The sequence below is a fragment of the Equus przewalskii genome, chromosome 1 (assembly GCF_037783145.1).
Source record: "Equus przewalskii isolate Varuska chromosome 1, EquPr2, whole genome shotgun sequence".
NCBI classification, from domain to species: Eukaryota; Metazoa; Chordata; class Mammalia; order Perissodactyla; family Equidae; genus Equus; species Equus przewalskii.
The window spans coordinates 146,707,369-146,730,146 of NC_091831.1; the positions used below are offsets into that span (position 1 = coordinate 146,707,369).

At 38.2% G+C, this 22,778-nt stretch overlaps 1 protein-coding gene across 8 annotated transcripts in view; it reads left to right on the forward strand.

Annotated features, from left to right (window-relative positions):
- ZNF106 (zinc finger protein 106) overlaps window positions 1-22,778 on the forward strand; it is a 59,449-nt gene that overhangs the window by 416 nt on the left and 36,255 nt on the right. Inside the window, exons 2-5 of one of the 8 annotated variants that reach the window (XM_070583035.1) lie at window positions 9,567-9,725; window positions 10,807-10,933; window positions 17,084-17,169; window positions 20,839-20,900. The exons of 1 other annotated variant lie outside the window; for it this stretch is intronic. In XM_070583035.1, coding sequence (XP_070439136.1) covers window positions 10,819-10,933; window positions 17,084-17,169; window positions 20,839-20,900 — 263 coding nt within the window. In that variant the 5' untranslated portion in view covers window positions 9,567-9,725; window positions 10,807-10,818. Of the gene's footprint in view, window positions 1-8,165; window positions 8,354-9,566; window positions 9,726-10,806; window positions 10,934-17,083; window positions 17,170-20,838; window positions 20,901-22,778 lie in introns of all 8 variants that reach the window. 6 more of the 8 variants (XM_070583025.1, XM_070583045.1, XM_008518586.2 and 3 more) reach the window with 6 other exon arrangements.

Below are 22,778 nucleotides of genomic sequence, written 5' to 3' on the forward strand. Positions count from 1 at the left end.
GGCTCTGCGCCCAGCCGGAAACGTGGCTGCAGAGCCTTGACCTTTAGGAGAGGCCGTTGACCTCCTTCGGCCTTTGGTGCCGCAGGGAGCGCATAGACCCAAGGTGCTTAACGGCCTACGGGTCTCATGCCAGGAACACCTTTCGACCACTTGTGACTTCCAACCTCTGTTCTTTTTCCTTCTTCCGTCTTCTCTCCCTATGGGATGCGTCTTAATAATAGTTACTAATTATGGAGCGCTTACTGAGTGTCAATTTAATATTTAGTCGGAATGTGGGTGCCTAATTATGGAGAGGAAATGCTTTGCACCCCACTCCCCCTTCAATCTGCTCAGTTTAATTATCTTTGAGAGTCAGAATCATCTTTTGAGATTAAGCCATCTTGTTGGAAAATTTGAGATTTCCATTGCTCTTGGACAGCCATCCTGGTTAAGGGAAGTTCTCTTACCTAGCAGATGAGTGCTTTATCCACCATGATGGTTTATATCGCATTTACTCAAGCCAGAATAACTTTTGAACACTTTCTAAGAGCCTAGTACTGTGCTAAACGCCATGGGAAATCTTAAAATTTGTTTTAAGCCCCATTCTCAACTTTAGTCGTGAATGAAACAATGGGAGATAATATTTAGATTCAGCTAGGATTTATTTGGCACCTACCACACATGTGCCAGATACACTCGGGTCTGTGACAAAAACATTGAGATATTGTAACGGGAGGTGGTTTTTTGAAGCACATTTTAGATGAGGTCGCTGGGAGTTTGATGGTAAATTTGCTCAAGCTAATTTAGCTAGGGTTAAGTAGTGAACTTCACATGCAGTGCCAAAGCTCATCTTTTTCCTGCTAGGCTAAGTTAGATATTCCAAGCACTTCTGCTGAGAAGCAACTACATTACAGTTATAGTTTCTAGAGTTAACTAATGAGTCCAGAAAGTTGTAGGAGCCTTTAATTAAAGAGACTTGATGGTTTTTGAAGAGAACTTCACAATGGCTTGGAAGGAGGTAGAAAGTGTGAAGGAGTCTGATGCGGTTAGTTTAGAGCCAATTCCTTTGATTAAAATGAAAATATTTCAAAAGGAAAAACTGTGAATGGTGATTATTGTCGATCTGGGTTAGAGCACATGTAGTCTGAAGTCTACTGTACAAGAGAAGCAAGGAATAATGGTAGATGCTAGCCAACTTGGTTCTGGGGCCAGGAATGGCTCAGTGGGAAGTATATATATTGTGTGTTTTGTCATTGCAGTATCTTAGTGGGAAGTTTAGGATTAATTTGTGTACCCAATGATTAAGAGTACCTAGGCAGACAAGTTATGAATGAATACTCCAATTGCATATCCATTGTGCTAAATCTCTAATTGAAACCTTAAAGTCAATTTGGTTTTTTTCCTCCTTTTTTATTTTTTAATCTGAAAGAGACTATCAAGAAATGAGAGTTCCTAAGTGTTTCTTAGTCGAGGACTGGTTAAATAAATTATGCATCCATTAGAAAAAAATGAGCTAGCTCTCTATGTGCTAACATTGAGTGAGTTATAGGAAGTGGAAAAAAATGCAAAAGGGAGTGTGCAGTTTGCAATGTTTGTGATTTTTAAAAATATATGTATTTGCATTTATGTGCATAGAATATCTGGAAGAATACATAAACTGGTAACAGTGGCTGGAGGTGGAGATGGCTGGCAAACAGGAGTGGGAGGGGAATAATTTTCTCTATAAGCTTTTTTGTTTTATTTTTTATTATGAAACTTTTAAACATCCAGAGAAGTAGAGAAAATACCTTATTAACTCCTGTAAATCGATCACTCAGATTTTAAAATCTGTTTATATTTTACGTTATTTGGTTTTATTCCTCACATTCACCCCAAATACTTTAATTAAAAGAATATTTTCCTGCATAACCCAATATCACAGTCACACTGAACAACAATTCCTCTGTATTATCTAATACCCAATCCTTAAAAATTTCCTCAAACTGTCTCCCCTCTCCTTTTTTTGTAACCATTTTGATCCATTTCCCAGTCAAAATCTATGCATTGCATTTGACTGTTATGTCTCTTCAATTGTTTTAAAATTTCTAACAGTTACCTTTTCTCTCTTTCTCTTTTCTCGTCATTACTTGTTAGAGAGCTGGTTAGTGAGGAATCTGATTGATTCCTAGTGATATCATTTAAACTTGTAACTCACATGCTGTGGACTCTAGTTTTCCCCTATTGGTGATGTTGGGATTGATTAGTGAGCTCAGGTGGTGAGTCTGAGGCCTCCCTTGTAAAATTGTAAAATTGCATTTCTCCCCTTGAAACCAGCTAGCCCTTTTGTACCTTTCAAATTTTGAAACAACTAGTATTACCTATTCAAAATGTAAATAATTACCTTTAAAAAGACAAAGCTCACTGCAAGAAATGGCTTCTTTTTTTAAAAAACTGAATCGCTGATAACTAGGTGGCGGTATTCTCATTTTATAGAAGAGGAATTTGAAGTTTGGAGAGATTAAAATTTACTCAAGGTGGTAGACAACTAAGTATTTTTTGTCTAATTCCAAGGTCATGCTTTTTCCACCCTATTTTGTAAACTATAAATTGGTGTATAAATGTAAAATTGTTATTACTCTTCATAGTTATGCTGCTTGTCCCTTCTTTGTATCTTTTTTGACAGGTAATCAGTATCTAATGAGATTAGACTTTTTGGAGTATCAGTAAACCAGGACAGATCTATATAGTGTGTTAGTCTGTAATGAGCCATTCTGAAAGTTGGTAATATGTGAAAGCCAAACCTCTTGATGATTTCTGAAGTTCCAGAAAAAGTTCTGTACATGGAACCATTATGCAGTCTTGGTTCTTGGGCCTAAAGTCTTACGGGTTTAAAAAAAATATTGTGAGTTTAAAAAGATGTTTTTTAAAAAATTTTATAAACAGGGATATATGTGTATTATTGCTTAAATTTTTAGAAAGTACAAAAGGATCTATGTGAAAAGTAAATCCCGGTTTTTTTCTCAGAGGCAATGACTTTCCAGTTTCTTGGATATTCCGCTACATGTGTATATATCATCAGGGTAAATTTTGACATTCATATATAGAAGTGTCTTAGTAGTATAATCTAAAATAATACCGTTGAAGGTTATTCTTCAGGTTTTATTGTTTGTGTTTCTATTCCGAACATCTTTGCCAATTAGTTTTCATTCATTCAACAAATATTGAATACCTATTCTATACCAGATGGTGTGCCAGGTAGTGGGAATAAAATGATGAACAAGACAGACATTCCTGCTAGCTGTGAAGGGGCTTACACTTTATTGGAAGAGGCAGTCATTAAGCAAATAATTATTCTGATAACTAAATATAGCAAAGATTTAGTACCTGCTTTGTGCAAAATACCTTATATGAATTTTCTACTTTACTCCTTGTAACAGCCCTGTGACATTGATACAGATATTATTTTATTTTATAAATGTGGAAACTGAAGCACAGGAAGATTAATTACTTGCTCAAGATACACAGCTAGTAATTGATAGAGCCAGGTCTCAAACACAAGCCGTCTGGTTACAGAGATCTTGCTCTCTTTCTTTACCGTAATGCAGTGGTTTTCAATGAGTTTGGGATCATCCTCCAGGAAGTTTGGAAATTTGTAGGGGTGTTTTTTGATTTCAGAATTATTGAGAGGGTGACACTTTAGTGGATGAAGATCAAGCATGTTAGACATCCTATAATGTAAGGGACATCCTCGTATGGTAAAAAATTGTTCTACAGCTTGAATCACTTTCCCAGATGGGGAAATGTCCCAGAGGATGTTCGTGTAGGTGAAAAATCTGTTTATGATTACCTGAGCCTAGAACCAAATTTGTTTTACGTATAAACACAGAGTATTTTTTGCATAGAACGTAGTTGTCATGTCAATCAACAGACTGTGCCTTAGAAAGTTTATCAAGAGTTGGTCACTTTTGGAAAATCACATCACAGACAGCAATGCTATTCATGATATTTTTATCAACAATGTAACGTACCTGTATGAGTCTGTATTTATAGTTGTCACATTCATAGCCTTACATTGTCTAATATAGTCGTACCCAGGCACTAAATGTTGAAATGCATATTATTTTATGATAAATTGCTTTTCTTTTTTGTTATAGTTAGCACATTATATTATTTTAAATTTTACATGTCTTAAGTTACAGTTGCTCTGAATTTCATTTCAGGAATTGTAAGGAGATATTACAAAATATTTATAATAAAAAGTTAGAAAAATATCTTTAAAGAACAAAATTGTGTGTTGACAGTTGGGGAAGCTGGGTGGTGAGCACACTTGTTACAATAATCCCTCATATTTATGTATGAATGAAAATTCCCATAATGTTTTAGAGAAAAAAGAGAGTACTGGATCAGATATGGTTGAGAACTGATGTTCTACTGCCTACCTCAGAAATAGTCACAGTTGTGATAAGTGGAAGGTACAGGACTTTAGGAGAGTAGTGTACAGTGAGGGAATACGACCTGATGTGGGAGATGAGGGAGAGCTTCTCCAGGCAACTGACATTTGCACTGAGATTTGAAGGATGAGTAGTTAACTAGATAGAAAGGAGTAAGAACATTCCAGGAAGAGGGGCCAGCATATGAAAAGCCCTGCGGGGGAAGCATGGTAGGTGAGAAGAACTGAAAATACTATTTTGTCTGGTGCACAGAGATGTAGGGGGAAAGTAGCTCAAACATATGTAGTAAAGATTAGCAAGGATCATATCAAGGAGCCTTATAAGACTTGTTAAATATTTTGGTTTATATCTTAAGTAATTGGATGCCTTTGGAGGGCTTTTAAAAGTGAGGGATTGAAGCATAAAACATAAGCACGTGTAGGAATGGCTTTTTCAGTGTATGGTTGAAGGAATCATAGAAGTGCATGTTTAGATGGAGGTAAAACTGAAGTAGAGTGGAATGCTGAGCCACTTCATTAAAGACAACTGCCATTCAGGAGTCACCTAGACCACAGCACACTTTGTCACTAAACCTAGGGCCTCCTACTCCCATCACAGAATTGAGGGGTAGTTGTCTTTGATCGGCCCCACAGGCTTAAGCATTACCTGGAGCCATTCAATCAGGCTGAAGGCTCTCGAAAGTACGAGCATGAGAGTCTTGTTCTGGTCATGGCTGAGTAAGCTCCTACTGGCAGACCTTCCTGCAGATAACAACTATTAAATCTAGACTGAAGTACATAAAACAACTAAAATCACTGGAGAGTGACCAAAAGTAAGCAGAGTCTGAAAGGGAATTGAAACTTGAAGAACAGAACTACTGTTGATTTCTCATTTTCATGGCCCCAGTCTGTACCAGGTAGGGTGGTTAAAATTCTGATAGCAAACTTCCAGTCTTTGTGGCCTGGAGAAGCAAAAGCTAAGGCTCTGGGCGATCACAGCTGTTGCAGAGTGTGAAGAGAATCCTGGAAAATAGAGAGGAGAAGCATCCGACTCTATGAATGAATTCTACCCAAATCTTAACAGGCTGTTGAACTAAGCATGTGTGGAGCAGACTCCAAGAAGCCCAGCTAAGGATAAAAGAACTGAAAACAGAGTTTGCAGTTTGAGTCAATTTAGAGACGTACTAAAACAAAAATAAAAAAATAAAAATAAAAATTAACACTCTACAGAGGAATCCAGAGCCTCCACAGCATAACGTTTACAACATCCAGGATATATTCCAAAATTACTCATATACAAAGAATCAGGAAAATGTAACCTATTCTCAAGTTAGAATAGATTGTCTTTTAAAACACCTAGATGTTGAGATGAGCAGGAACGGATTTTAAACTTATTTATGTATTAGAAAAGGAAAGAAAAATGATGTAAGGGAGAATATGCCCATAAAAATGAGTATGAAATTAAGAAATGCTCAAATGGAGATTCTAGAACTGAGAAGTACGGTATCAGAAATAAATTACAATTGAAATTACCTAGACAAGGGGCCAACTCGGTGGTGCAGCGGTTGAGTGCACATGTTCCACTTTGGTTGCCTGGGGTTTGCTGGTTTGGACCCCTAGAGTGGACATGACACCACTTGGCATACTACGCTGTGGTAGGCATCCCACATATAAAGTAGGGGAAGTTGGGCATGATGTTAGCTCAGGGCCAGTCTTCCTCAGCAAAAAGAGGAAGGATTGACAGTAGTTATCTCAGGGCTAATCTTCCTCAAAAAAAAAAAGAACTAAATTATGCTGGCCGGGCTTAACAGCAGAATGGAGATGATCAGGGAAAAATCTATGAAGTTAAAGATCAATAGAAATTTTTCAGTATGAGAAGAAGAAGAAGAGTAGGAGGAAAAAAGGAGCAGATCCTCTAGGACCTGGGGGCAGTATCAAAAAATCCAACATATGTAATTGGACTCCCAGGAGGAGAGGAGAAAGAATGAGGCAGAAAAAAAATACTTGAAAATATAATGGCTGAAAATTTCCCAGGTTTAGTGACAGGCGTGAATGGACAGGTTCAATAAGCTCAGCAAACCCCAAGAAGAATAAAGATAACAAAATCATGCAAACCTTGAGTTTAAAAATGAAGAAAACTGTGACTGGGTACTTCACTGTCAAACTGCCGAAAGCCAAAAATAAAAGGAAAAATCTAGAAAGCAGCCAAAGAAAACATGTTTCATAGAGGGGTATAATCATGGAGGCCAGAGAGAGTAGAGAATCTTTAAAATGCTGAGAGAAAAATCTGACAACCAAGAATTCCAGATTCAGCAGAATAGCCTTCAAGAAGGAAGACAAAAATATTATCAGATAAAAAGAAACCAAGAGAATTCATTGCTACCAGATCTGCACTACAAGAAATGCTAAAGGAATTTCCTCAGACTGAAGGGGAATGATACACATGGCAACTTGAATCTTCATAAGGGAATGAAGAGCATCAGAAATGGTAGATATCTAGATAAATATAAGATTTTTTTTTCCTGTTAATTTCTTAAAACTACATATGACTGTTTAAATTTTTTAAAAAGGAGGCGGCATCTTGTGGAGTCCATCACATATTGTAGATGTGAAACATAGGCCATAAAGCATGTGATGGGTGGGGTAAATGGACCTATGTGGTTGCAAGGTTTCTACATATTACGTGAAGTGGCACGTTATTAACACTGAATACAGTGTAAGATGGTAAGGATGTGTATTGTAGTTCCTAATGCAGCCACTGTGGAAAAAATAATGCAAAGAACTGTTGCTAAAAAGCTAGTAGAAAAAGTGAATAACCTAAAAGAAGACAGAAATGGAAGTATATCTGAACAAAAAATAGGAGATAAAAAATAATAAAATGGGAGACTTAATCCAACCATATCAATAATTTCATTTAATTTAATGGAATAAACACTCTGATTCAGTGCATAAAGACAGATTGGCTAAAAGTAAATGCATGGAAAAAGCTATACTTTACAAATGGTAAGCCTAAGAAGGTTGGAATGGCTTTATATCAGATAAAGTAGACTTCAAGATGAAGTGTATTGCCAGAGTGAAGGAGGTAATTTCATAATGGTAAAAGGGTCAATTCATCAGGAAGACATAATCATACATATGTATGTGCCTTATATCTGAGCTTTAAAATATATCAAGCAAAAATTGATACAGTATAGATCTCCACCCAGCAACTGTAGAAGGCATACAGACCAAATGCTAGAATGTAAATCAACTCTCAATAAATTTGAAAGGATTGATTTAATACAGAATATATTCATTGACCATAATGGAATTAAAGTAGAAATCAAGATCTCTAAAAAACCCACAAATATTTGGAAATTCAATGAAACTTCTAAATCTGTGAGTCAAGGAAGAAATCACAAGAGAAACTAGAAAGTGTTGTTTTGAACTGGATGATGAAAATATGTCAAAATTTGAGGGGTAACTGTCATAGCCAAGAGGGATCTAAGGAGACATGATGACTAAATGAAATATGATAGCCTGGTTGATATCCTGGAAGAGAAGAAGGATACTAGGTAAAAAATGAGGAAATAAAGTATGGAGTTTAATAATAATGTGTCAATATTAGTTTATTAATTGTGACAAATTATCAATATTAATGTTAAGATGTAGATAATATGGGAAACTGGGAGTGGAGTGTATGGATACTCTATTTGCAACTTTTCTATAAATCTAAAACTATTCCAAAATAGTTTGTTAAAAAATACTAAAAAAATTTTTTTCTTTTTTTTTGAGGAAGATCAGCGCTGAGCTAACGTCTGCCAATTCTCCTCTTTTTGCTGAGGAAGACTGGCCCTGAGCTAACATCTGTGCCCATCTTCCTCTGCTTTATACGTGGGACGCCTACCACAGCATGGCTTGCTGAGCAGAGCCATATTTGCACCTGGGATCCGAACTGGCAAATCCCAGGCTGCCGAAGTGGAATGTGTGAGTTTAACCGCTGCGCCACCAGGCTGGCCCCTAAAAAATTTTTGTAGGATGCAGCTAATGCAGTGTCTAAAGGGAACTTTATAGCTTTAAATACCTATTTTAGAAAAGAAAGGTCTAAAGGCAGTGACCTAAAGTTCTGCCTTAAGAAGCTGTTAAATGAAGAGCAAAATAAACTCAGTAGTTAGAAGTAAAGAAATAATAAAGATGAGGGGCCAGCCCTCTGGCTGAGTGGTTAAGTTTGCACACTCTGCTTTGGCAGCCCAGGGTTTCACCAGTTCGGATCCTGGGTGCAGACCTAGCACCGCTCGTCAGGTCATGCTGAGGCAGCGTCCCACATAGCAGAACCAGAAGGACCTATGACTAGAATATACAGCTATGTACAGGTGGCTTTGGAGAGAAGAAAAAAACAAAAAAGATTGGCAACAGATGTTAGCTCAGGTGCCCATCTTTAAAAAAAGAAAAAAAGAAATACTAAAGATGACAGAAGAAATCAATGAAATAGAAAAAGACAAACAGTAGACAAAATTACAAAGCCAGAAGTTGGTTCTTTGAAAAGATCAACAGTATTGATAAACCTGTAGATAGACTGGTAATGAAAAACAGAACACAAATTACTAGTGTCAGCAATGAAGGGAATTTATCACTACAGATCCTATAGGATAATGAGATATTATAAACATTTTTATGCCAACAAATTTGACAATATAAATGGACAGTTTCTTGAAAATGTCAGTGTACTAAAATGCTCACAAGTTGAAATCTGAATAAGCTTATATTAAAGAAATGGAATTAATGATTAAAAAAAAACCCATCCCACAAAATTCAGGGCCACAGTGGTTTCACTGATGAATTCTATCAACTGTTTAAAGAAGTAACATCAGTCTTGTATAAACTTTCATAAAACAAAGGGGAAACACTTCCAAACTCATTTCACAAGGCCAGCATAATTCTAATGACCAAAACCTGATAAAGACGTTGCACATTTTTAAAAAAAATTGTAAAACAGTGTGCCTTATGTAAACATAGACTCCAAAAATTCTAGGCAAAAAATTAACAAATCATAATGCATCATGACTAGGTGACCAAGGATAGATGGATAAGTATCTGATGAAGCAAGTATAGTAAAAGTTAATGGTAGAATTCAGGTGGTAGCTGTAGGGGTATGTGAGAAATTGAGTGTGGGATATTCACTATAAAATTCTTTTCCCAGGGGGGCCGGCCCCGTGACTGAGTGGTTAAGTTTGAGAGCTCCGCTTCAGCGGCCCAGGGTTTCGCCAGTTCGAATCCTGGATGCGGACATGGCACCGCTCGTCAAGCCATGCTGAGATGACATCCCACATGCCACAACTAGAAGGACCCACAGCTAAAAGTACACAACTATGTGCCGGAGAGCTTTGGGAGAAAAAGGAAAAAAAAAATTCTTTTCCTATTTCTGTGTTTGAAATTTTCCAAAATATAACATAGGGAGAAAAATCAAGAGAATATTACATTCAGATTTACGTTTTAAAGAGATTACTGCTGCTGCAGTATAAGGAATTAGGGAAGCTCAGGATTACCTGAGAGTAGTTTGAGAGCGGTTACTATACTGAGACCACTTAGGAGGATATTATATAGCTATTCTTTTTAGGCTGGTAATTTCAAGGTAAATTTGAGCCCTGGGACATTTTTCAAGCTGTTGGAATGCTAAACTTTTGAACAGCAGCAAATTTTGTTAAGCATGTTTTTTTACTACGTGCTTGCTGAGCTGTTTGGTTATATCACTGCCAAATGTACGGCATGTATGTGAGCTTTTAGTAAACATTAGACTTTTGACATTTACAAGGATACGTTGAAGATTTTTGCAAATTCCAGGATTTGCAAATACTACTACTTCAGCAGCACGTAAGTTCCTCCCTTAAATCCAATGAAATATATGGTGACTTTCCAGAGACTTAATAGTTTTTTAAATAAAGGACACAGGCATTCAGAAAACTGTTGATGTCAATTAAACTGCTAAAGTAAATGCTTTACTGTATTTCACCATTACTGTGGTGTAGTCAACCATGAACTTAAGAGAGTCTGTGAAAAGAAGCAGTAATGAAGATGATTCCTGTTATAGTCGTACAAATTGGATGAAGATTATTGAACTGTTAGCAGCAAGAAGCAAGAACAACAGAGCTTTTTGAGGAGAATATTGGGCAGTTACCTAGGCTCACTCGTTAGCTTGCAGTGATTATAATTCATGTCACAGAATTTTAAATTACTATGTGGATCTTTGGGGTTGCTTGGAAATATGTATATAAATGATATGTTGAATAAGGAATGGAAACTTTTTTTTTTTGATGAGGAAGATTCATCCTGAGCTAATATCCATTGCCAACCCTCCACCTTTTTTTTTTTTTTCGCTTGAGGAAGACTAGCCCCGAGCTAACATCTGTGCCAGTCTTCCTCTCTTTGGTATGCCTCCACAGCATGGCTGATGGATGGAGCAAATCTGTGCCCGGGATCTGAACCTGCGAACCTGGGCCGCCAAAGTGGAGCACGTGGAACTTGAACCATTAGGCCACAGGGCTGGCCCCACACTTTTTAAAGTGTTAAGTAAGTGCAACAAGCTATCCAGTTATACTTTTAAAACAGTGTTTGTACAAGCTGTCTTGGCTTATGGCTTACTCTGTTATATGAGGATAACTTTTGCTAGTATTTTTATTACCTTGTTAGTGTTGACGTTATCCCAGTTTGTCAGTCATTTTGTCCTCTAGGACATAATGCTTGGCAAGTTCCAGAATTGAATAAGGAATTGGAACCTGACAGTAGTTCCAATTCTGAGTTGAGGAATCAGACTGCGGTCTGCCCTGTCCTTCTCCTTGCCTGGTGATGGGCAATATGGACAGCTTCATTTGCTGGAGGCTCGGCCTTTAATGCCTTTTCCTGAGTCACAGCCTTAACTTCCTGTCTTTGTTTTAGCCCTGTGCTTACTAATAAAGAGTGGTTGCTAAGTGTTATGTTAGAGCAGATAATATAAAAAGTAGGAATGCTAGTGAGTAAAATGCTTATGAGCTTATGCTCTGTCAAAGATACTGGATATAGGAAACCACCAATCACTTGCCTTGGGAAACAGGAGGCAGCCAGAACTTAATAATAGCAAATGGGACAGCTACCTGGAATAAGCCTTTGAAAATTGTAGTTATGGTTTGATGTGCCCCAAAATACTTCCTGATCTTTATTGTCAGCTTGCTAAAACTCCTGCCATACCTAGGAGCCTTGGAACTTTCCACTCAGCAAAGTGAGGACCTCCCAGAAGTGCCAGGCATATCTTTGTTCCATAACCGCCTGGGTAACCTAGGGGTGGTGGCAAAAACTTGTTCTGTCACTGAATACTTCTCTCTGTTGCCATGTCCTGCTTACCAGAAATCCGTTAGTTTTCTGTCAGGGTTAAGGTAGAGGCACAGAAAGTTACCTGTGGAATTCAGAAAAGGAATTCGAATCTGAGTACCACTCCCCACCTCCCAACAAACCAATGATTAAGCTTTTTTTTTCAGTGTTTTACAGTATATTATTGTCATACAGAGTCTGAGTTGGCTTTCATTATGTCAAAGTTCAAATACCTTAAGTACTAGTGGGTTTATTGTAATGAAGGTTATGAGGTGTCTGAAAAGACAGATCCCTTCCGCATGGTAAGTTCAGGGAGAGCAGATATACCTGCCATCAGACACACTGTTCATGCTGATTTGGAGGTGGGGTTTTTTTTTTTTTTTAAGATTGGCACCTGAGTTAGCATCTGTTGCCAATCTTTTTTTTTTAAATTTTTCTCCACAAATGCCCCCAGTACAGAGTTGTATATTCTAGTTGTGAGTGCCTCTGGTTGTGGCATGTGGGACGCCACCTCAGCATGGCCTGATGAGCGGTGCCATGTCCGCGTCCAGGATCTGAACCGATGAAACCCTGGGCTGCCGAAGCAGAGGGTGTGAACTTAACCACTTGGCCATGTGGCTGGCCCCTGCAGGTTGTTTTAACAGTAAAATGGGATAATGTGACAATGTGTCAAGGTTCTGTGACATAAACAGTGTTCTTCAGCCTTGAGTAACATAATAAATATTTGGAGAAATATTCTGACATTGATGTTTGAGATAGACTGCAGTGTTAGGAGAGAGTGATTAATTGGAAGGCTGTCCTACTGACCAGTTTAAGTCACTTGTGAGTGATTGCTCTGTGTAAGGATGGGGAAAGCAGAACGAAGTACAAAACGGAGTCTGCAGATTCTAATGCAGTTGTTCTACTCCGCCTGCACAACTGTATTTCTTTTCATTAATAAGCTATATGAGTGATTCTCACATACTGCTTGGGTTTAGAACTTTGTTTATGTGTTGGGGGCAGGAGTCAAGCAGGAAACGTTAGTGACTAGGGCAGTTGGGTGAAGGGAGAAGAATGGTAATTGTATTGACAATAATAATTAGGATGTGGAGAAAAGGTATTTATTATAGGATTTTTTAGGCTATTATGACTAAGAAATATCACAGATATTTCACAGAGTTATTTGGAGAAAATTGGAAAGATTTCATAGTAGGTATATTTATTTATTTAAAGTTTTTTTTTCCTTTTTCTCCCAACCCCCCTCCCCCGGTACCTAGTTGTGGGTCCCTCTGGTTGTGGCATGTGGGGTGCCACCTCAGCATGGCCTGATGAGCGGTGCCATGTCCACACCCAGGATTCCAACCACTGAAACCCTGGGCTGCCAAAGCGGAGCATGCGAACTTAACCACTTGGCCATGGGGCCAGCCCTTATAGTAGGTCTATTTAAATAATATGGGGGACAGTGTAAGGTGGCTGAAGTGAGGAATGGTTGAATTGTTTACGCTTACTTGTGTAGTGTAACCTCTCAAGCACTTGGAGATTGCAGAGTTGGATGATTTCTCTGTCTTTGGCTTCTAATCCTTGTTAAGACCTTTAAAGAGAAATGGTTCCAATCTAGAAGGCTGTGAGCTAATTTCAGTATTTCAGAAAGCTTAGAGGAAATCATATACTTACCCAGTTCGAGGATGTACGAATTAAAATTCCTTTGTCCTTGGCTGCAATCTGTCAACTCAGTGTTTAAATACTAGGTTTTCCTTATTGATTAAATACTTTGCTAGCAGTTACACTTTTTGATTTTTTATAAAAGTGAAAATGAATGTACTTAATTCATGTAGATTAGAAACATGGAGCTTGGGGCTGGCCCCGTGGCTGAGTGGTTAAGTTTGCGCGCTCCACTACAGGCGACTCAGTGTTTCATTGGTTCGAATCCTGGGCGCGGACATGGCACTGCTCATCAAACCATGCTGAGGCAGCATCCCACCTGCCACAACTAGAAGGACGCACAGCGAAGAATATACAACTATGTACTGGGGGGCTTTGGGGAGAAAAAGGAACAAATAAAATCTTAAAAAAAAAAAAAGAAAAGAAACATGGAGCTTGTGGGCCTGGCCCCGTGGCCGAGTGGTTCGTGTGCTCGCCTTCAGCGGCACAGGGTTTGGCCACTTCAGATCCTGGGTGTGGACATGGCACCGCTCCTCAGGCCATGCTGGGGTGGCATCCCACATGCCACAACTGGAAGGACCCACAACTAAGAATATACAACTATGTACCGGGGGGATTTGGGGAGAAAAAGGAAAAATAAAATCTTTTTAAAAAACCATGGAGCTTGTGAAAGGAAAAAATAAATAAAAAGAAGGAGCCTTTAGTTACAAGGTTGATAGAGAATATTTTCTTATGTGGCTTTATTTCTTTATCCATTTACTAGGAGTTGATGTCTTTGGTTTTTTTAAATAGAAACAGTTTGTATTTAGTCTTTTGTTCTCAGTTGAGTAAATATATAAAAACTCCACAATAAGTGCTGTTGCTTGTGCTAGAAAGTGACACTTTCTCATTGACTTTATTGCTTCTAAGTTTTTGTTTCTGTTTTGCTTTGATGGCTAATAACTTGAAGCAGTATTAAGAACATTTCTGGACATACCTTCTTTACCACTGTTTTCCCTACTCTTACAACAGTGCTTGGTGCTCAATAAATGCTTGTTGAATGAAATAACAAAATATTACATGTAAATAGTAATTAAACTTAAAGTATATGTTAAGATATAAGGAAATTAAAAGAATAATTATGCTTTAAGACTTAGCACCAGAGTGATTTATGTTAATTTCGAGGTTTAGGCCATTATTAGCAATATTGGAAGCATAAATAATACTGTACTAATCCATAAGGATATATTTGTCTGTTTTATTAGCTGGTTGATGTTCAGCTTTCTCAAATGTACAAAATTTTACCCTGTAATCTCGTTTTGGTGTTTCATACTTTGTTGCTGAATAAAATTATTTCAGACATTCAGTAGTGGTCTGCAGTGGGTTGCAGTAGCAAGGAAGCTGCCAGGTGACCAGGAGAACAGGGAGCATTAGGCGTCTTCCCATGGGCCCTTCTGCCACGTTGTCCAGGAGTTACAGATTAAATTAGGGTAGTTTATAACTTCATTACTCACAGTTTTAAGTCCCCAAGGAAGGAAGCCAGACAAGGAAGCAAGTATTAAAGCCCAGTGTTGTGTGTGGAGGAGAAAACAATGTTGCTGGGGAGTGGAATTAAATTCTCATGTAGAGCATCCTTGCAGGCACTCGAAAGGAAAGTAGGCTAGTGCTAGAGGACTGTAAAATAGGAAACCTTCTAGTCTTAATCCATACCCCCGTATTTACCTAGCTCTTTCTATCTCGTGTTTAGTAACCCAACATAGTTCCATTTAGTAACCCATCGTAGTTCCGTAATGTGACAGTATGCCAGACACTGTTCTAAGTGCTAGACCTGTACTAGTGAATAAAATATGCAAAGTCCCTGTTCTGATGGAACTTAATTTTTTTTTTAAGGTTGGCACCTGAGCTAACATCTGATGCCAATCTTCTTTTTTTTTGTTTTCTTTCTTCTTCTTCTCCCCAAAGTCCCCCAGTACATAGTTGTATATTCTAGTTGTAGGTCCTTCTGGTTGTGCTGTGTGGGACACTGCCTCAACATAGCCTGATGAGTGGTGCCATGTCTGCACCCAGGACCCAAACCGGGGAAACCCTGGACTGTTGAAGTGGAGCGTGCTAACTTAACTACTCTATCACGGAACTTAATTTTAAATGGAAGGAAATAGAGAATAACAAGTAAATACAAACTATGTCAGGTAGTAAAGGACACTTGTTTCAGATCTCTCTCACTGTGTAACAAACTACCCCAAAATTTAGCAGCTTACAACTATTTTATTGTTTCTTACAGTTCTGTGGGGCACATCTGCATGGTTCTTTAACTGGTCTTGCTTGGGGTCCCTTAATTAGCAGCTGGGCCTGGAATACCTGACGTGGCTCCCTTGCCCAGCATGGCTGTCGGATGGTCCTGGTTGTTGTCTGGGTGCTCAGCCCAGGCCTCAGCTCTTTTCCCCTTGGCCTTTTCTTGTGGCTTGGCTTCTCACAGCATGATGGCTGGGTGCCAAGAGGGAGTGTTCCAAGTGTGTAAGGCCCATTCTCAGAAATTACGTTGTCACTTCCACCACATTTTATTAGTCAAAACAGGTCAAAGGAGAGGGAAAAATAGACTCCACCTTTTGATGGGTGGTGGTGACAAGATCACATTGAGCACATGGGGTGGGAGATAATGTTGATGCCATCTATGGGAACAATCTACCACAGTGCTATTAAAAAATGAAAAATTAATCAAGCTAATGAAATAGAGGAAATGGGGGCAGAAAGTACAGTATTCTATAGGAGGTCAGGCAAGGGCTCTCTGATGAGGCAGCATGAGAGTGAACTGTGAGAACCACAAAGACATCTTTTTCTTTTTTAAATTTTTTATTTATTTATTTTTTAAGATTTTATGTTTTCCTTTTTCTCCCCAAAGCCCCCCAGTACATAGTTGTATATTCTTCGCTGTGGGTCCTTCTAGTTGTGGCATGTGGGACGCTGCCTCAGCGTGGTTTGATGAGCAGTGCCATGTCCGCACCCAGGATTCGAACCAACGAAACACTGGGTCGCCTGCAGTGGAGCACGCGAACTTAACCACTCGGCCACAGGGCCAGCCCCCACAAAGACATCTTAAGGAAGAGTATTCCAGGCACAGAGAAAAGGAAATATAGAAGCCCTAAGGTGGGAGAATCACTGGTGTGATCAGGGGATAGCAAGGAGGGCAGTGTGGCTGGAATGGAGTGATAGAGGGAGACAGGTAGGGCATGGAGGCAGGGTAGTGAGAAACAGATTTTGTAGCTCATGGCAAAGGACTTTGGATTTTCTGTGATGAGATGGGAATCAAACGGAAGATTCTGAGCAGAGGCGTTATATGATCTGACTTATATTTTAAAAGAATCCTGTTCTGAGAATCTTTGGCTCCTGTTTTGAGAATAGATTACAAGAGGACAAGAGTGGAAGTAGGGAGTCAGGTCAGTGGGCTAGTGCCATGTGAGATGACAGATGTGCTAAGTAGTGAGGAGCACCTGGATTTTGAATATATTTCAAGGTGGAACTGACAGGATTTGCTAATGAGGGTGGATATGGGGTAAGAAAGAGGACCAAGGATGACTCCCAAAGTTTTTGCCCTGAGTACCTGAAAAGTTGGAATTTTCATTTACTAAGATGGGAAGACTAGGGGAGGAGCAGGGTGGATGTGAGGGAGATGCAAGACTTGTGTTTTTGGCTATGTTAAGATGAATCTAGAAGATATCTGGGGAAAAAAAGTTACTAAATGTTACTTCCTCATTGCAGGTGTGACGTTGAGTGCTTCAGATCTGGTCACTATGGTACGAGAACGAAAATGCATATTGTGCCACATTGTGTACAGCTCAAAAAAGGTAATAATAGTAGAAGGAGAATCTGAGGCTTAATGACTGATCATTTTTTCAGAGACATCATATGGAATTTTATAGATGGGTAAAAGCTTTAATGATGTCTTATTTATGCTTCTTTCCTAAAGCATAGTCTCATTCCACTGGTTTCTTTCTCATTACTGTCTCATAAAGCCAGTAATTAACTATATTATTAAACCTCTACCCAGAACTTGAGGATACTCAAAAGTAGATGATAAGGAGAAGTTTAGTTAGTAACTAGTTATAGAGAAAATACCTTAAAGTTCTGTTTATTTGTGGTTATAAAGTATGACTTTCTGATTAGTAGAGGATACATTTATTATATGGACCTGCGTTCTGTTTCTGCCTGTGCTTGTGAAGAGTGCAGCTCAGCAGAAATGGTATTAACAATAGCCTTAGATGGTCACAGGGTGGGGATGTTGCTCTAAGAAAAACAGACATTTTTAAGAACTAAAAGAATTTATCTGTACCTTAGGAAAGTGATTTGTCTCACTTTTTCTTGCCTTTATCCTTTGCTTTCAATGTAGTGCTGCCAGCTTAAGTACTGAAGAATTTTTTCTTTATGCTTTTAAGTTGTTAGTGATTGGCATTGAAAATTCAGGGAACAGGGAAGATTATCCTGGGTTAGCCCAGGAAGTCTGAGTGAACCTTGAAAGATGCTTGGGACTAAGATGGTTTAAAAGAAACAGAGAAGAGAGATTTTAAGTGGGAAAACAACACGTACAAAGATACCGAGATAGAGTGGATATAACAGTTCTAGGAGTCAGTAGGAAGGCTCATCTGATTAGAACAGTTTTATCTTGGGAATAGTGGGACTGCATTTTAATTTGTAATTTGAAGACAGTGTATAAACAGCGTTGAATGCCAGGCTGAGGAGTGCGATTATGATCCATCCAGTAGGCTGGGGTGAAGAATTTTTTTTTTTCCTATTTAGGATTTCTGTTAGTGATGGAAAAATCCGTTGAGATTTTAAAATCATGTTTAATAATATACCTACTACCTTTTAAAAGTAAAAATCCTGCTTTTCTAGTTTTAAAAATTTAGACCAGGGTTAATACACATTTTCAATAAACGAACATTTCTTGTCGCTACTTTCAGATTGGAGGGAGATGGGAATTCAGAAGATGTGAGATGAATGGGCAGACGCTCAGCTGTGGGCTCAGACTGTCATGGAACACAGCCCTATCTTGTGATATCTCATAATTTTACCATTTTAAGTCCTTTGGGCATTTTTTCAACTCTGGTTTAAAACATGTTTTCATCTCTTCTTACTTTTCCATGGATCATAATGAAGTTAAATCAAAGGCTGGGATTATCTATTCCTGCCTTAGGGAAAGCCAAGTATAGGTTTGTAAGCAAGGGCGTGGCATGATTCAAGCGTTAAGATTAATATGGTCTAAGAAATTATCAGAATGGGTTAATTGTGAAAGGAATAACTTAGATACTTATTTTTAGATAGATTATAAACAACGTATGTTGAAGAAATTCTTTCCTCTAGTTTCTCAAACTAGTGTAACCCTAGTTTCTCCAAATACACTGGGAGGAGAAAAGGATCTCAGGTAACTTAAGTATGGGAAAAAGCTGTGCACTCCATCCCTGAGTATCCTGATGCTGGTGATCTTATGAAAGACTGAGAAGCCCTGGGGTGGAAAAATAATAAAACAAAATTTTTGTATTATTCAAGGTTTTCCGAATTTGTTCAATCACCAAATCCTTTCCCCCCACCCCCTTCCTGTCCCTGCTTTTAAAAATGTACTGATGAATATGCAAGGAGCTAAACGGAAGCTTGTTAGCTGAGCAGGTATGCCTTTGGGGCTGTTACTTCAATCCTATGCCTGTGGATCTTTCCCAATTTGTTTGGAAGCTCAGTTGTCTCATTATTTGCATTCATTCCTTGGAGCAGAATGAGAGAGAATTTTGCATGTAAATTTAGGAAAATATTTGTGAAGTGTTTTAGACAAAGTCATGTTAAAACTAGTTTTGAATGATAACATTTTTATAACTGAAATAGAATATAGAATTGATTTTTATATTACAGAGAAAAACCCATTTCATTGAATACTGTTTTGGTCAGGAATGGTTTCATTGCAAGAAACAGAGTTCACTTAAAGTCAGGAAAAGGGGATTTGGCATACGTAAATCTAATCCACGGAAAAATTGAACAACAGGAAGTAGAGGGATGTGAGCAGGTGTTGTGTATTGTTCATGGATTTTTTTCATTCTAGTTAGTGGCCACTCAGTTGTAGCTAGAGGGGGTCACTTGTAAGGCTGTCCCCTTCAAATGAGTCATTTGTAGAGATAGGAAGGAAGTGATGGCCATCTTCAGTAAAATTGCCATTTAAAGGAAGTGTTTTGAATCACAACCCTGTTTGTCACACTGTAGTAGATAAAGTAAGAATAGGTTGTTGTACTCTTTTTGACAAATGAACTGTATGTAATGAAAAATCTCAATGCACTGGATGCTTACAGTGTGACATGGTGTTTGAAACAGTGGCTTTGGTGTCAGATCTGCCAGGATTTGAGTCCTGGTCTCACCACTTGATTATCTATGACTCTGAGAGGGCAAGACTGAATATTTTCACAGTTATCCCTTCAGTGCCTAGCTCCCTACTTGGCACATAATAAGCACTTGATAAATATTTGGTGAAGAAATGACAACTTCTCTGCATGCTTGTGTCCCTATGAAGTTAATTTTATTCCCTCAGCAGTGTTTTGCGGTTCAAGTGAGAAAATGTTCGAGGCACTTAAGCACAGGGCACAGTTAAAAGTCATACTCAACACCTGTAGTAGCCCTTTATTATATGTGTAAGCAACCGTTCTCTAATAGGGCATGTAGGCTATATATACTTTGGCGTGACAAAGGGATAGACATTTACAGCTTTTTGAGTTTTTTGAGGTGTGTTTTTGCATGTTTTTTAAGTGGAAGTTCTTTCTGCAGACTTTATTTTCTTCCAATTAAGGATGAGATGGAGGGAGGGGAGAACCTAGTAAATTTTCAAACTTTGTGTTAGAACCAAACAAATCAACTAGGGGGGAGTGGGCAGTGAAGATGAAGGCACGATTGAGCAGCTGTGTTAAAAGCAGGTTTAAAAAACTTCCTCATCAACCATAGAGAAGTTCTGTTCATAACTTCTATCTAGAATTGATGTATCCATCTGTTCATTCAACAGATATTGACAGCTGTATGCCAGGCCCTGGCCAAGACATGAGTAAGCATTGTAACTTAGGCTTGAGAAACTCTCATTTGAGTGGAGAAAGGGAATGTGAAGAAAAGTAACTAAATAGTTGAGAAGTTAAGTAATTTCAGAGTGTTGTTTTTAAAAAATAAACATTAGTAAATTCTTTACATTGGGACAGAATTGAACCCACATAGTTTATTCTTAAATCTTTTGCCTCCTAAAGACAATATACTTTCTATCCTTTTTGGAAAGCCACTTAAATAGATCTTGTTTAATTCCTTTGTTTAAAAATATGTCAGAAACACAGCTAATTACTTAATAAGGAACTGATTTCAGTATTGAATGAGAAGAAAACCACAACAAACACTTTTGACACAAGGAGCTTGAGCCCCAATTGTTGACTGAATAGGAACAGAGGAATTTTTTCCCCCAAAGCTATCCCCCTTAGTTTAATCTGCTTTCTTTAATTTTGAAGGAGATGGACGAACACATGCGGAGCATGTTGCATCACAGGGAACTTGAGAACCTGAAGGGCAGGTATGGGATCGGCTGTCTTCCATCAACTTGTGAATGTGGGGGGATCTGAGTGCTGATGATGCCTGTCAGCTTATTTTATACTAATCCTTCATAACTGAATATTATCTTATGGCATAGAACTATCTTTTAGAATTAATAACATGTACAATAGATTTCTTTGGCATTCAAACAGGATAAATATTTGTGCATCTCAAATGTGTAGAATTCACAGCAGCTTTTGCCAAGTAGATTACAATAAAGATGAGTTGTGATGAACTAGTTCTCTCATTAGTACGCTTTCTCATTCCTGCACACCAGCCTTACAACTCTAGGACGTTACAACTAGGACATATTATTGCCTCAGCGGAGTTACATTATTGCACGCCATAAACCTTTACTGTTGCTGGAATAGTGTAAGTCCAAAGTCTGCTATTTAGCACTGAATCTCATTAGTGTAAATACAGTCAAAGTACCTTGAGTTTTTAAGAATGCTATTTTGTGATGTAAAGATTGAGATGTTTGAGTAAAGAAAATCTAATAAGTAAACACCTTTAAAAAATGAAGTGTAGGGGCCAGCCCGGTGGCGTAGTGGTTAAGTTCACAGGCTCTGCTTTGGCAGCCCAGGGTTTGCCGGTTCAGATCCTGGGTGCGGACCTGTGCACAACTTATCAAGCCACGCTGTGGCAACGTCCCACGTAAATTAGAGGAAGATTGGAACAGCTGTTAGCTCAGTGACAATCTTCCCCCCACACACAAAATTATGTTGCAACTGTGTATATTCCGTGTCTTTTTTTTTCTTTTCCCATCTGTGCTTCCTTTTTTGATGTCTTGACTTCTGTGAATTTGGAGTTTGGAGACAGTATGGAACAGAGAAACATTGGGAAACTGAGAAATATTAATTATATCTTATTGCAGGAATAATAGTTACAAGCTCTCATCAGGATGCCAACCTAAGTTATTTGAAATTATTTGTATTTTAGGTCAGACAGTTTTAAATTATGTGGACAAATTAATATGTTGTTAAACTTTCTGCGTCTTTTTGGCATATTAGTGGAATTTTCCCTTTACTATGTGAAAGTTAGGTCTTAGCACCAGTACAAAGAGGCTTTCACTCCAATTTAGTGTCGAGAACCCTTCTCATCCTTGAATATATATGATCTTTAACTCATTATCTTTGGAAACCTTTAAATACAGTCAACATTTGATTATATGTAGATTATTTTAATTACTTAATCCCGTTTCCAACAGATTTCCTTCTGGAATTTACCTTTTTCTGGGCTGTTTACCTGCTACCTGACTATATTATAAAATCAAATCAAACAAATGAGGTCAGGAAATCTAATCATTATGTGAGAAGCCCATTTTATTCTAAGACTAATGCCTTATTTTATTCAAAGATCACTAATCAGCTATTTAAAACATTTAAAAAACAAATTTCAATTACTTAAGATTCATGTTCATAATCATTACAGAACCATAAAAAGTAAAAAAAGTAGAAGCCCTCTCACCCCTATCACCCGCCTACCCCCACCACTCCCCTCTTAGAGGAAAGCCAACAGTGTGGTGTATATCCTACCCAAACCTCTTTGTGAGTGTATGCATAGATTTATATTTGTATGTACACACACATTTTGTTTTGTCTTATTAACATACCTGAACCACATGCCATATATGTCTTGTTCTGTAACTTGTTTTTCCTCTCCTCCCACCCATCAACTTAACTGTGCTTTGGAGATTTTATCTACCATTTTCACTTATTTGGGGCAAAGTCAAATGATAAGGAGAAAGCATTAGAAGCCTCTGAACTGATGATATAAATATCAGCTTTAGCACCCAAACTCATTTTATTTAGAAGAGAGCACTTTAGTACTTATTCACTCATATTTTATGTATGTATGT